General features: G+C 39.2%; 1 protein-coding gene across 1 annotated transcript in view; it reads left to right on the top strand.

Moving 5' to 3' along the window:
- The first annotated feature begins 1,258 nt into the window (after positions 1-1,258).
- The window catches only part of LOC119415925 (protein inscuteable homolog), a 31,492-nt gene continuing 18,203 nt past the window's right edge, over positions 1,259-14,547 (top strand). The window contains exons 1-5 of the mRNA XM_037683094.1: positions 1,259-1,302; positions 3,306-3,669; positions 3,849-3,901; positions 4,055-4,178; positions 6,041-6,154. Coding sequence (XP_037539022.1) covers positions 1,259-1,302; positions 3,306-3,669; positions 3,849-3,901; positions 4,055-4,178; positions 6,041-6,154 — 699 coding nt within the window. The remainder of the gene's footprint in view (positions 1,303-3,305; positions 3,670-3,848; positions 3,902-4,054; positions 4,179-6,040; positions 6,155-14,547) is intronic.

The following is a 14,547-nucleotide window of genomic DNA, read 5'->3' as shown; positions in this document are numbered from 1 at the left end:
TTTTTTACCATTAAGGGTTTGTGTGAAACTGCAAAACAGAACGAGCACCAACAGACTGGAAACACGATGATGGAAATGCAACGAAAAGGGAATTATCTTAAACTGCTGCAACATTTTTGGTTTTAACACAGCAATAATTAAATTATTTTTAAATCAGATTGTTACTTAGTCTGGTAATGCAAGCATGATCCGTTTGCAACATAAGCTTCACATGAAACGGTACCGGTCGACGAGGTACATCACTGAAAACCTTTAGGTAAATAAGCATCTGACACAAAAGTGGCAATGGAGACATTGATGTAAAGGTTTACAAAGTATCTTTTACCTGAAACTCTTTACAAATATGAAGCAAAATAATTTTGCTTCAGAACTGAGTCCACTTGGACTAGATGTTTGCTGGACTTCCAGGACTTCTGCCAGAAGTTCAGCAGAAGATATGATGCTCTGAGCGATTTCTGCTGCATGTAAGATATTGATTAGTGATTTCAACGCTGTAGAATAAGACTTTTTAAAAATTCAACAGTTTAATTAATAGAACAATAGATAAGATGTAATTAAATTTGATGGCTGTCAAAGGAGCAGCACGGTGGCGCAGTTGGTAGAGCTGCCGCCTCTCATCGAGAAGGTCGCCGGATCGAATCCCAGCCAGGAGTAATTCTGTGTGGATTTTGCATGTTCTCTCTGTGCATGCATGGGTTTTCTCCGTGTACTCCGGTTTCCTCCCACAGACCTAAAACATGAATGTTAGGCTGATCCGTAACTCTAAATTGTCCCTATGTGAGTTAGAGAGTGAATGGTTGTTTGTCTCGTGTGTCTCTGTGATGGACGTGTGACCTGCTCAGGGTGTCCCCCGCCTCTCGCACAGTGACTGCTGGATATCGCACCAGTGACCCCCGTGACCTGAAAAGGAAGAAGCGGGTAAAGAAAATGGATGGATGGCTTTCAAAGGATTTGAAAAGTCTTGAAGGTGTTTGTTCATGGGTACTAGTTGGTGACTTGCAACAAGTTTTTTCTGTTGAATTTCAGGCCTGATCAGCCAATACTGTGTTACAAATAAATATAACAAATGTCTTTTTGAAGCTGTTAATTTGCACAGATTGTACAGAAAGAAACCCAGATGGGGAAATATCCATCTTCATTAGAGACTCTCTCCTGTGTTGACTCAGAGAAGCCATCGATCCGTTCTCTTTCAGGGAGCTTCGGCTGTTTAGGTGCAGGATTTGGAAGTGCCCTCTAAAGCCTCCATTCATTAGGGTCAATGCCAGGAGAGATTGAAGTGGAGAAGAGTGTTTACCCGGTGCAGTACGATGTTAAAGCTGTTATCTAGCTAAAGAGGAAATGGAGGCGGTTAAACTAACAAGCACAAAGCTAGCAGTTATTGATGGAATTGACCTTGAATACACATTATTGATTTTAGGAATGCCTGGTGTTTAAAGCTTGAAAGCTGCTGTTTTTAGTGCCCGTTTATAGTTTTCTCTTGATGGAGTTAAGAGGATTGATTTGCTTGTATAAGGGCTCATGCTGGAGGGATGCTAAATAAACTGATGACTTACTTGCAGCTTATGCATTTGCACTTGTTAAATTCCTTTTTTTTCCCTATTAAATGTTAGAGATTTGTTCAGTTGACCCTTTCTTTATATTTTAGCCCACTCAAAACACAACATTTTCTTAACCATAACTGATTTATAGCTAAAACGCCTAGAAATGAGTGTTGGGAGTGACTCAGCTACGTCCACACCAAACTTTAGCTTAATATCTGTACATGCATCTGAGTTAAAGCTATTTTAGTGTTTGCTATCTATACTAAAATAAACCTGTAATACCCCAGCGGTGGTTTTGTTGGGACAGTTGCACATGTTGAGAAACCACAGTTCGACTGGAGATTGAACCCAGCACCTTCTGCATGTTGAGCAGATGTCATCACGGCTACACACCATGGAATCTACAAGCAAGAGCCTCTTGGTGAATATTGATAATAAAGCCTATGGAGTCCCTTGAACTCATGTTCATTGCACGGAACCAGTTTGAGACAACTTTTACCTTTAGAAATGGGGCGTTAGGTTGAGATTGCATTCAACCGTTGGTCCCAGCCCAAGTGAACTGTGACATCAATGTGCAAGTAGCAAGAAAGGCTATCGTGCTGACACTTGTGCTGCACTTACTACAGTTCTCTTTTTAAACAGTATGTGTTGCTACTGAGGAAACAATACTGCTTTGTAGCAGGAATAGGACCACAAAAACGTTGAACTGTGACCAGTGACATAAAAAGATGGACTCCATTAACGTCCATTGTCCACAACTCAAGCCAAAATGTTTGCACTTTGTGAGCAGCAGTATGTAATCTACTGTAAGTTCTTCTTCTTTTGACTTTTCCCTCTTCAAGGGTCGCCACAGTGTCATCCTCCTCCATCTCTGTCCTCTGCATCCTCTGTCCTCACTCCAACTACCTCCATATCCTCTTTAACTGCAATCATATATCTCCTCTTTGTCTTTTTCCTGGCAGCTGCATGTCTAACATCCTTCTACCAGTATACCCACTGTCCCTCTTCTGGACATGTCCAAACCATCTCAGTCTGGTCTCTTTAACTTTATCTCCCAGTTGCTCAACCTGTGCTGTACCTCTGATGATCTCATTTTTAATCTTATTCATCCATGTCACTCCTAAGGGGAAATTCAACATCTTCATTTCTGCCACTTCCAGTTCTGTCTCCTGTCTTTTTGTCCATGTCTCTGTCTCCAGACCATACAACATAGCTGGTCTCACCACTGTCTTGTAAACTTTTCCATTAACCTTTGCTGACCCCTTATGTCACAAATCACTCCTGAAACTTTTCTCCATCCACTCCATCCTGCCTGGACTCTCTTCTTCACCTCTTTACCACACTTCCCATTTTCCTGGACAGTGGACCCCAAGTCCTTGAAGTCCTGCACCTTTGTGACCTCTGCTCCTTGTAGCCTCACTGTTCCACCTCCTCCCTCTCATTCACACACATGTTCTCTGTCTTACTACGTCTGACTTTCATTCCTCTTCTTTCAAGTGCATACCTCCACCTCCCCAAGTTCTCTTCCACCTGTTCCCTGTTCTCATCACAGATCACAATGTCATCTGCAAACATCACAGTCCTCGGTGATTCCTGCCTGACCTAATCTGTTAGTTTTCCATCACCAGAGCAAACTGCTCCACAAGTTTATGAATCATAATCATGTCCGTATCTTTATGAGTATAGAAAAGGTTCCTGCATAAATAAAACTGACTACAATTTTACATCTTCCTACTGTTTCAGTTTTTTTTCTTCCTTCCATAGTACTCGTATGCAGTCTCTCCAAGTGGACTCAGTCCAGCGCTGGATGGAGGACCTGCGCCACATGACAGAGGTGGAATGTATGTGTGTCCTCCAGGCCAAACCTATTGGGGTTGAGGAGGACACCCAGGGAGAGCTGATAGTGACCTCTGGGATTGGGGCAGGGGACCACGTGGCCAGGAACAACTTGCAGACGCTTCTTCGGCGTGCGTTAGTTGTCAGCACGGAGCTGGGGAAGATGTTCCAGCGGCTGGAGAAGGGACGGTGGCAGAGAGTCCACAGCACGGCCGTACGTGCAAACTGCCACGTGCGCTCGCTGATTCACGAGTATAGCGCTGCTCGGAGCACACCACCAGAGATGCAGAAGGTGATGGTTGATCATGGACATTATAAAAACAATGAGCTGGACATAAACATCATAGCATCAGAGGCACATTTTGTTGCCTTCATTCAAGTAAAATAATGAAACCAATGGGATTTTTGTGAAAATATATTTCTATTTGTTTTATCAATTTCTGAAGTATTTCTCTTTTTCTTTTGCCGCAGTATGAAAAATCACTGCTAGAAAAGTGTTTGGAGCTGACTCATATTACAGAGAGGTAATACACACAGCGACATAAAAACCAACAAACAAAAACAGTTTATTTCTTTATTTGGGTTGCACTTCATATGGTTCTACAAAGGTGTTACAAAAACTAACTCAGATAAAAATTTTTTTACCTGTTATTCTTTATTATCCACCTTTCTTGCAGGTGCCTTCACACCAATGATGAATTCTTCCTTAAATCCATGAGGGAGGCGATCCACGAGATCCTCACAGATGTCAGTGATTCTTTCAGCAACATGATTGACATGGCGTTGGCCAATGAGATCCAGGTATAAAATTATATTCATCTTCTGCACTTGCAAACACCTTTAGGTAAGCCACGTTAGTCTAGATAGTTGTCATGTTTTATTTGAAACTGTGTGTTATTTTGTCACTGAGTTCTTTCATATAACCAAAACCTTTTTATACCTGATTTACATGTTGAGTTTGATTACAATTATGAGGAGATTTTGTCTCTAGAAGTAATAGGAACCCATTAAGCATATTGACAATTGTCACCATTTACATTTTATTGGCGTGACGGACTGCATGGAAAAGCAGATCAGTTAATAAATGAAGAAATACTAATCATTGTTTGCATATGAAGAGATTAAATGGTGAAATGTTTAGAAAGTGACATTTTCTGTTTTAGGAGTAAAGTCCCAATGTTTTTCTTATGAATTATTATTGTTTTTGCATCTTAGCATACGTCACCACCCTGTGATGTCATAACAATAAGAGAACGGAGAAGAAATAAACACATAATGGTGTAAAGGAACTATCAACTCAAAAGTTCCATCCATCCATCCATCCATCCATCATCTTTACATGCTTTTTTCTTTTTGTGTCATGGGGGGTCACTAGAGCCCATATCCAGCAGTCACTGTGCAAGAGGTGAGGGACACCCTGGACAAGTTGGATGTCCATCACAGGACCACAGAGACAATTGAGACAAACAACCATTCATACTCTCACCTAGAGTCAGAGTTGGTAGATAGTCTAACATGCATGTTTTTTGTCTGTGGTAAGCCGTAACACCCCCCCCCCCCAACAAACAAACAAACAAACAAACAAACACAGTTACTGCAGCCTTTAATTTGACAGACGATAATGTTAGATTTTGAAACTGGGGCTGGCTTTCCAAAATAGTGTTAATGCTGAAAAGACTGTTTTAAACAGCTCATTTACTTCAACCACTCAGCTGAGGAGCCGCTGGCCAAGGCTGTGAGAAAGTACAGCTATTATTACAGATGTTCCATTCAAAATATAAAAATAGTCCAAGAACTTGTGGAAGAAGATTGCACACGTTTTGTGATCAGAGGAGAATGCTGACAGACGTAGGCAGTTCTCTGTGCATGTGCTGTCTGTGAAGGAGCACGCCTTGGCCGGGCAGCTGTGACTGTGCTGGTGAGGAGGGAGTGCTTTCCAGCTGAGCAGTGTAGGGACAAGTTCCCGCACCGTCTGTTAGAAATAGTGGTCCTCTCACGACAAATTTACAAAATCTAAATACCAGATATTCCTCCTCCAACTCTTCCATCATCAACTGAAAATAAAAATCCACTATGCCAACTATGTTGCTGCTGTTTTTGTTGCAACGTGCTATATGTGAGGCCTTAGCAGGACGTCTTCCCCGGCAGTTCTTTGAGTATAAAATGTCCATGTGAAAAAGGAATGTTTTGCAAACATGTCAGCAAGATCTGATGTCTCACGTCTTGTGTTACAACCAGGCTTTAGTTCCCATCAGTCTATAGGCAGCCAGGCTTCCTTTGATTTCTACCACAATTATGTTGTTTTCTTGCCTGTTTGGTATTTCCTCAGGTTTGCTTTCTTCTTGTCTAGTCTAGTTTATACTGCTTTTACAATACCCTCAGTTTTGGTCCTCTTAAAAAAATGATTGTCACAATGTCTGCCCATATCCACATTTTGGTTCATTACTTCACCGTGAATCCTTGTCATAATAAGATAGGCTGCTACCAATATTTTTCCCCCCTCTACAAAGTCATTGCTTTAGACTAATGTTAAGGTTGCAAAGTCAAAAATCCTGAACATATATCATGTAAATCATCTTTGCATGGTTAAAATTCCAGTTGATTGAGTTTAGTGCGTTTCTACATCAACATAGACATTACTAAGGGTATCATCTTTCTTGTAGGTCCTGATCAAACAGATTGAGTCTTCCGACAGTGTTCATACTATTGGCAGTGCCATTAGCAACCTGCTCTCCCTGACGCAGGATGGACCTCAGCTCTGCAGCATCATTGCCAAGGTAACAAACACCCCACTCTTTAAGGGTTTTTAGCATAATAAGTTAAGGTTTGTTCAATCGACTGAGTCTGTGTTGGAACATCCCCACTCTGATGACCTTCTGCACGTGGTCAACACCCAGATCTGCAAACTTGAAAGCAGCAGCTAACGGTGTGCACATTCTGCTCAAAGCCATTTTACTGTGAGATAAGACAAGACAGACCAGACATCAAGTCTCGGTTGGCCATCCGTTAGCCTACTGCTTGTTTGATTCTCTTGATAAAACTCATCCTGATGGCCTACACACGTGCACACACACAAACATGTATGCATGCCTCCTTTGCAGCCAGATTGTGAGATCAATACTGTCAGCTCCCATTAAGAGTGGACCATGATCACAAATGCACATCGCTCACGTACCTTTACGTCAACTCGTACTTAACTCCTCGTGCAGAGCCGCAGACCAAACCACCAGGGAAAGACTTGCTGCTAATGAATACCCAGCACAAAACATGTCCACCTGACATGTAGCTGTCTTTGTCACAGTCTCTCAAATATTTTTCACAGTAGAGCATATCGTATCGTAAGCTGTGGCTGAGAAATTTTTGCATTTTAATTTTCCACAGCCTGCCGACTTCTCTCATTCACTTGTTAATTATTACAAAACACTGATTGAATACGCAGAGGAGGGATAGTTTTATTATTTCCATCATTCTGCCAGTGTTACTGCTGACTGACGGTGTTAGGTGAGGAATGGGATGCATATTTTCAGATAAATGACGTTGAACACTGTTATCTTAATAGATACCAGGTACCAACTGTTCAGGAAAAATAAATGCTATCTAAGTAAAAATAAGCATTTGCTCATTTCATTGATCCATAGCAATACATCATGGTGATAGGAGGGGTATTCCTACAAGTATAATAAAGTTTAAGTTTTAAAGAAAGTAATTTGTGGAAACTTGTGGGGCACCAAAAAGATACAGGTGGTCTTGGAAGATCTAGATCTAGGAAGATAGGGGCTTATTTACCCATCACATAACTTTTGTGTTAAAACAAAATCATATGTATGCTTCAAGAGGAAGACTATAAGAATGTATGAGTTCTGTTCACAAATGATGGCAGGGTGAAGATGGACCACTTTTATGGTACATATACAGTAGGTTCCAACCCTCACATACGTTCATGAGATCTGGTTCCTGATTGAGAAAACAAGATTCTGGATGCAAGCGTTTGGACTGGGCTTTCTCTGTCAGGCAGTTGAGCTCAACCTTAGAGAAAAGGAGTACCATCATCCAGGGACAGCCTAAAGTAGAAGTGCTGCTGTCACCCTTTGCAATAGAGATAGAATGCAGGCTCACACAAGGAATCAACTAAAATAAGCAATTTATTATTACCAAAAAATTCAATTCAATTAAATTTATTTATATAGCGCCAAATCACAACAAAGCTGTCTCAGGGCACTTTACAAATAAATTTAAAAAAGAGCCTGGAACAACAATAAAATACACAGAACAACCCAAAGGAAACCCATATCATCAGGAAGATACATAGAGCATACAAGAAGCAAAAACCAGGTGCGTACCAGTATACCAAACTGAAGTTAGAATGAGAAGCCTGGTACTGAGGGAGTGATGGGGTAAGAGGCAACAGCTGAGTTTAATTATTATAAGGAACAGGTGTGAGATGGAACATGACTGAGAAGCAAGACTGACAGAGGAAATGCAACAAGAACGACTAAAAACACAAACGATCTAAAAAAAAAAAGTCAACACACAACAATAAAACAAGGCAGTATGAAACGACTGCAGGAACCACCAAAACACAAACTATCACAGGCGTTCTGCTGCATCTCAAGTTTTCATATACAGATGACACTCATATCTACCTACAGTTAAAGCACAATCAATCACTTCCACTGAGACCACTGCTTGACTACTTTACTGAGCTACAAACGTAGACGACTTCAAACATTCCCAGTTTTAATTAGATAAAACTGAAGTTATAGTTGTTGGACTCAGTGAAAACCATAGATCTTCTATAGATCTGGGCAGTCTGGAACCATTTGTAACGTCCCCTGTAAGAAATGGGGATGACGTATGGTTCAGATTTTACCCTTGAGAAAAAGATAACCGTATTTTTCATACATAAGGTGCACCAGATCATAAGGCTCAGTGTCTATTTGTGAGAAAATTAAAGGATTTTAAGTGCGCCTTATAGTCCGAGAAATACGGTAGTTCTGCAGTAAAAAGATTGTTAAACTGATGGTTTTATTTAATTAAAAAAATATGTATTTTAATTATTTTGAATGGGTGATTTGCAGTTTTCTTACCTCCCAGCTGGATTGTTATAACAGTATGTTGATGTGAGTCAGGCTGGCCGCTCACAACTACAGTTAGTTCAGAACACAGCATCTGGTCTTTAAAAAAAATAAAAAATAAAGCATGAATATACAGTATCTCTCCCGTGCTGGCTTCTCTTTATTGACTCCTGTTGTTTTAGAATTGATTATAAAGCGTTATTGATGACCTTTATATCAAACCCAGTATGGGCAGACTCCTGTGTCCTGTTTCCTATGTGTCCTCAAGATGATTGTTTTATTCGTCCTGATGTCCAGACCAATCCGCAGTGGTGATGAGATTTAGGTCCAGGCTGGTCCATGAAGGTAACTGAGTTTTTGTTGTTGCAGTTCCTAAAACGTGAAACCAACTGCTATTAGACAGGGCTTGGACTTTTTAAATCTCTGCCTAAAACACATTTGTACTCACTGGTATTAACACAGAGAGAGGTTTTTTTTTAATGTCTCATCATACAAGTACTTTAAACTATTTTTAATATTGTTTGTTTTTATGGTCTTATATTTGGTATTGTCTTTTCTATATTAGTTTTTTGTGCAGCACATTTTGAAAAGTGCCACACAATAAATTTGCTTTGGTTTGATCTATTCAATTCAATTTAATTCAATTCAGTTTATTTATATAGCGCCAAATCACAACAAAGTTGTCTCAGGGCACTTTACAGGAACATTCACGTACATAGAAAAGCCAGTGAGTAAAGTTCTCCATCTAAGGAATCCAGCAGACATGTTGAAGCTTCACTTTGTCGCAGTCTCCCATTCCGAACAATCATAATGGCAACAGTGGAAAGTAAAAAATCCTTTTTAAAAGGAAGAAACCTCCAACAGAACCAGGCTGAGGACAGGCGACCATCTGCTTTGACCGGCTGGGTTTGAGAGGAACAGGAAGGAGAGACAGACGAACACAGAATGGTAGGTCCAGATATACTATAGGTCCAGGTGTACCTGAAAGGCAAAAACACATCAAGGATAGAAAAAATAATTACAGATACAAAACAGGTTGAGCAGAGTAAGTAAAGACAGGAGCAGAGTGAAAAGTATGGTCAGTTTGTCCTCCAGCAGTCTAAGCCTATAGCAGCATAACTAAGGGACAACTCAGGAAACCCAAGCCGACCCTAACTATAGGATTTATCCAAAAAGGAAAATCTTAAGCCCAGTCCTAAAACTGGACAATGTGTCAGCCTCACGGACAGAAACTGGAAGTTGGTTCCACAAGAGTGGAGCCTGATAACTGAAAGATCTTCCTCCCATTCTGTTTTTGGAAACTCTAGGAACCACGAGTAAACCTCTCAGTCTGAGAGTGAAGTGCTCTGTTAGGAAAATATGGAACAATAAGATCTGTAATATATGATGGAGCTAGGATGTTGAGAGCTTTGTAGGTTAGAAGTAAACTTTTGAATTCTATTCTGGATTTGACAGGGAGCCAGTGGAGAGAAGCTAAAACTGGAGAGATATGATCTCTCCCAGTAACTCCAGTTAAGACTCTGGCAGCAGCATTTTAGATCAACTGAAGACTTTTTAAAGATGTATTTGGACACCCAGATAACAAACTATTGCAATAGTCCAGTCTAGAAGTGACAAATGCATGAACCAGGTTTTCTGCATCATTTTTAGATGTTTCTAATTTTAGAGATATTACGTAGGTGGAAGAAGGTGGTTCTAGTAACATTTTTAATGTGGGGGATAAAAGACAACATCTGAGGGGATTCGGGCGTCTAATGAGAATGTTTTTCAGGGCTCATCCCAGGGCAAACCCCACATTTGATGGATGGATTAAATATACCCTTCCAGGCCTGGGAACACCTTGACTTCTTCCAGGAGGATCTAGAGAGCGTTGAGGACTGGGTTTCCCTTCTGGATGTGTTTCCTCCCCAACGCAACCACGGAAAACTAGAAAATGGATGGATAAATGGATGAATCAGTCCATCATACTGCTAAACATCTAAATGTACAGATCTAAAAGTGTCCACGTATGTGTTTTTACTCTCTAAAAGTTCTAGGCTTTAGAATCTTGGAGAACAAATTGGGCACAACTGAAAAATACAGCGAAGATATTCAAGTCTCCATTTGTCTTGGTCTATAATTTTCATGTGGAAAATATGTGGTGGTCAACCTTTTGGACCCTGTTTCCAGAGAACTGTTTGTTGAATGAAGTGAGTTTCCATCCCGGGAGATTCACGTCGATTTATCCAGGCAACGTCTTTGTTTACAATTCTTGGTGTAAACCGCTTCGTTTACTCTGCTGTTTATGAGTTCAACAGAGCCGAGAGAATGATTTAAAAACCGTGAGATGGATAAAAATTACACGCCGGGTGAGCCTGTTGTCGCCAATGCATTAATAACAGAGAAACAGCACCACAGGCTTCTAAAGGCTCTCGTTTAAGGAATGATGAATTCATCGGAAGCAATTGTTCAACAAAGACGAAGAGGAAACAACCAACAAGCCTAACAATCTGTGAAAGTGAGATGCTTCCCCTGCAATTTGTCTTTGGCTCGTGCACCTATTGGATTCACTGTTTTGCACACAACCACATGTCTTCCATTCAAAGTTACGTAAAATTAAACATGAATATTTTTTCAAGGGTATATTGCGTCACATGACTTGTCACCACCTGAGTAGCCTGAATTAAAACGTGATAATCCCTAAATATAGGCAGTGCTAAGTCTTCCAGGTGTTATGGAGCAGTACTGTGTAGGCAGTGAACAGGCAGGAGCGGTCAGGCTGCAGGGCGGCATGATTAACCACTCCAAGCCACAGCAGCAGGGCCTAAGCAGAATATGAGACATGCCAGTCCAGAATAATGGCCTTATTAGGATAATGGTGGTAGTTACAGGCTTCATCTTGCTCCAGGTAATTCTAGCCACAGTGGATACGATCCAACAATCTCAAGTGTTTATTATAATTTTTTTCTATTTTGTTACAGGTATGCCTAGGTATAGGCATGGATCCAGCTCAGGTGGTATTTTTGTTTGTTTACACCAAACATAATCCAACAGAAAATGCTCAGCTATTATGGCTCAGTGATTTTTTATTCATGAAGTATGTATATTTTGTCTGCTTTTATCTGACATCATAAACTGAGGGAGCGATTCAATAGGCTCTGTGGTTGCCGGACTCGTTGGGTAAAGCTGGCCAAAGGCGTCGGTCATCTCTGGTCTTTTGGGCTCTTTAAAACCAACGTGCTGCTGTGGTCTTCGAACTGAAGGTTGTGTTGGTTCTGACACAGTTCATACAGCATTCCTTAGTCTGTGCTTCACGGCAAAACCAGCCAATGACAACTGGTGAATAATTTAATTTAAATACGTAGGTTTGGCAAAAGATCTTACCATCTGAACGGTTTCTTTTTTTTTTTGTTGTTGAGACACTTCGTCCTTCATCCAAAGGACTTCATCAGTCTGAGGAGCCCCAACAAACTGAGTCCCACAAGCAGCACACTCACATAATGGACCATGCTCAATAATCCAGGTGGAAAATCCAACAACGTTCAGTCAAGTCATCTGAATGGTTTCTTTTATTGTTGCGATGTTTCGTCCTTCATCCAAAGGACTTCTCAACAAAACATTTCTCCAAACGTCTCAACAACAACAAAAAAAGAAAACGTCCAGATGACCTTACTGAACTTTTTTTGATTTTCTACCTGGATTATTGAGCATGAACTTGGAAGAAGATCTCACGCTACTTCCCCTGTCAGTTGGAGAATGAACTTATTATTAAACTAACAGCTCTTTTTGTCCCAAATTCTTCAGGGCTGCACTTGGTAAAGAAACATGCAGTTATGATAGAAAGGCGGGCAATAATGTTTTTTCTCGTGTAGCAAATTAGGGGATTATGATTATAAATTGAATCTAAACCTCAGAGCACCACCTTCTATTGAAGGAAAAATATGTTTACTAATCATAATTATCAATCTCAGTAAAATAACCCTAAAAAACTTGAGTTCTTCTATTGGAGTAATATAAAATTTTACTATTTAGAACAAACACACTGATTCGAATCATCACGATTTATGCAACTTTATTTGCATAGATGTTTATGATGATACAGTGATAATATTATTTGAATGATGGGTATTATAATATTGAAAAGAAAACTGTGGAGCTATAGACGGTTCATCTAATTACCAAATATTTCTCTTGCTTGCACTGTGTATACTGTATTTTCAGACTATAAGGCGCACCAGATCATAAGGTGCAGTATCAATGAGTGGGTCTGTTTTCATCATTATTATTATTTATTATTATTATTATTATTAGTTTATTTGACAGGGGCAATACACACAAACATAGAACAGAACAAGTCTGTCACTGATGCGTTGCACAAAGAATATAACTACAGCTAATTCGCAACTCCAGTCCCTGGTTGGGCATTTCTACACATTAAAATACATATAATTTATCAACATATTCCTACCTACAAATTCATGTAATCAACCGTACAACCTCCAAGTTCATTTAATAAAAACTATACATTAAAATACAAACAATTTAAAAATCTAGATACAATAAAAACACAGCATTTTCCTCTCTACAAGTTCCAAAATTTATATTAATGTCCTTGCATATGTTCAATACCTCCAAATCCTCACACAATCAGCTAACATAATAAAAATGAACATAATAAAAAAATCATGGTGCACTGGATTATAAGGCGCATTAAGCAAAACAAGTTTATTTTAAAATATTTGAGCGCCGTGTACCTCATAAAATCAGTTTGAGTTCATTAAGTACAACCAGAATTAATACATAAGGTGCACCAGGTTATAAGGCTCATTATAGATTTTTGAGAAAATTAAAGGATTGCCTTATAGTACGAAAAATACGGTATATTGATCTTGCAATTACAATAAATTCTTAAACTGTTCAGGCCTCATGTTGACCCATTTTATGAAAACAAATATAATTATTTTAAACATAAAAAACTCTCTAATCAAAACTTTCAGGAAGCCTAACTAATACATTAGTGTCTGCAAATGTTTTGTACATGATCGACCTCTGCTGCAATATCAGCAACCAAAAAACTGTATGGTAAGAAGAGTTAGCAGAATAAGTAAAGAACTGTGCAACACGTAGCCTGACCTTAACCTCAATACTTGAATTAATCTCAGTGTGAAACTGCAGGACAGGATCCGCTCACACTAACACGCTTTCCTCTTAAATACGGGTGTTTTTTCCACTTTTCTGCAGATTTGATCAATCCAAGTCAAACAGAGCTTAAAGTGAAGCGTTAGGAGGTTTGCTTTGCTTTGTGTCACTTTTCACTCGGTGTGCAAGATGTACTTTAATTAAATTTCCTCCAAACTTATGACACTTACTTCTTGATAAGAAAAATGTAATAATAGAAATAAGGATTATTAGTTAGTCCATGTCCATCAGAAGGGCGGTTTCATTTTAATGATCATAAAATATTTATACATGAAAACAGTGAAAGTGGAGCGAGGTAAGTTTCATTCAGTACAAAGAGTAAAATCAAGTGTTTGTTGTTTTCTGGCAGCGCTGTTGATGAGACAGGCAGACAGAACTGCAGAGTAAACAATAAGCCTCAGACCATCAGTCTAGAAACTTCTTGTCATAGCTAGCAAATGCATTTGATCATAGCACAATTTTTATGTTCAGTGTTTTATTTATTTATTTTTTAAAGATATAAAAAGTTAAAAGAATTCTCCAGTCTTGAAGAACAACTGTGCTCAGATACAAGTCTTGGGATTGGGTGTGCGCACTCTGCACTTAGTGTGATGGACCTCAGCCTTCACATTTTTTAATTTCTCCTTTATATCAAAACAATCATTTGTTTGATCTTCAGTTTTAAATTTCTCTACTTTTGTTGTTATTATATAATCATTTTCCATTTTTCCTGTGTGTATATTTTTCATGTTTGAGTATACTATTCTATCTATCTATCTATCTATCTATCTATCTATCTATCTATCTATCTATCTATCTATCTATCTATCTATCTATCTATCTATCTATCTATCTATCTATCTATCTATCTATCTATCTATCTATCTATCTATCTATCTATCTATCTATCTATCTATCTATCTATCTATCTATCTATC

This window comes from Nematolebias whitei, chromosome 10 (genome assembly GCF_014905685.2).
Source record: "Nematolebias whitei isolate Nwh7 chromosome 10, NemWhi1, whole genome shotgun sequence".
NCBI classification, from domain to species: Eukaryota; Metazoa; Chordata; class Actinopteri; order Cyprinodontiformes; family Rivulidae; genus Nematolebias; species Nematolebias whitei.
This window is presented reverse-complemented; position numbering and strand designations above follow the sequence as displayed.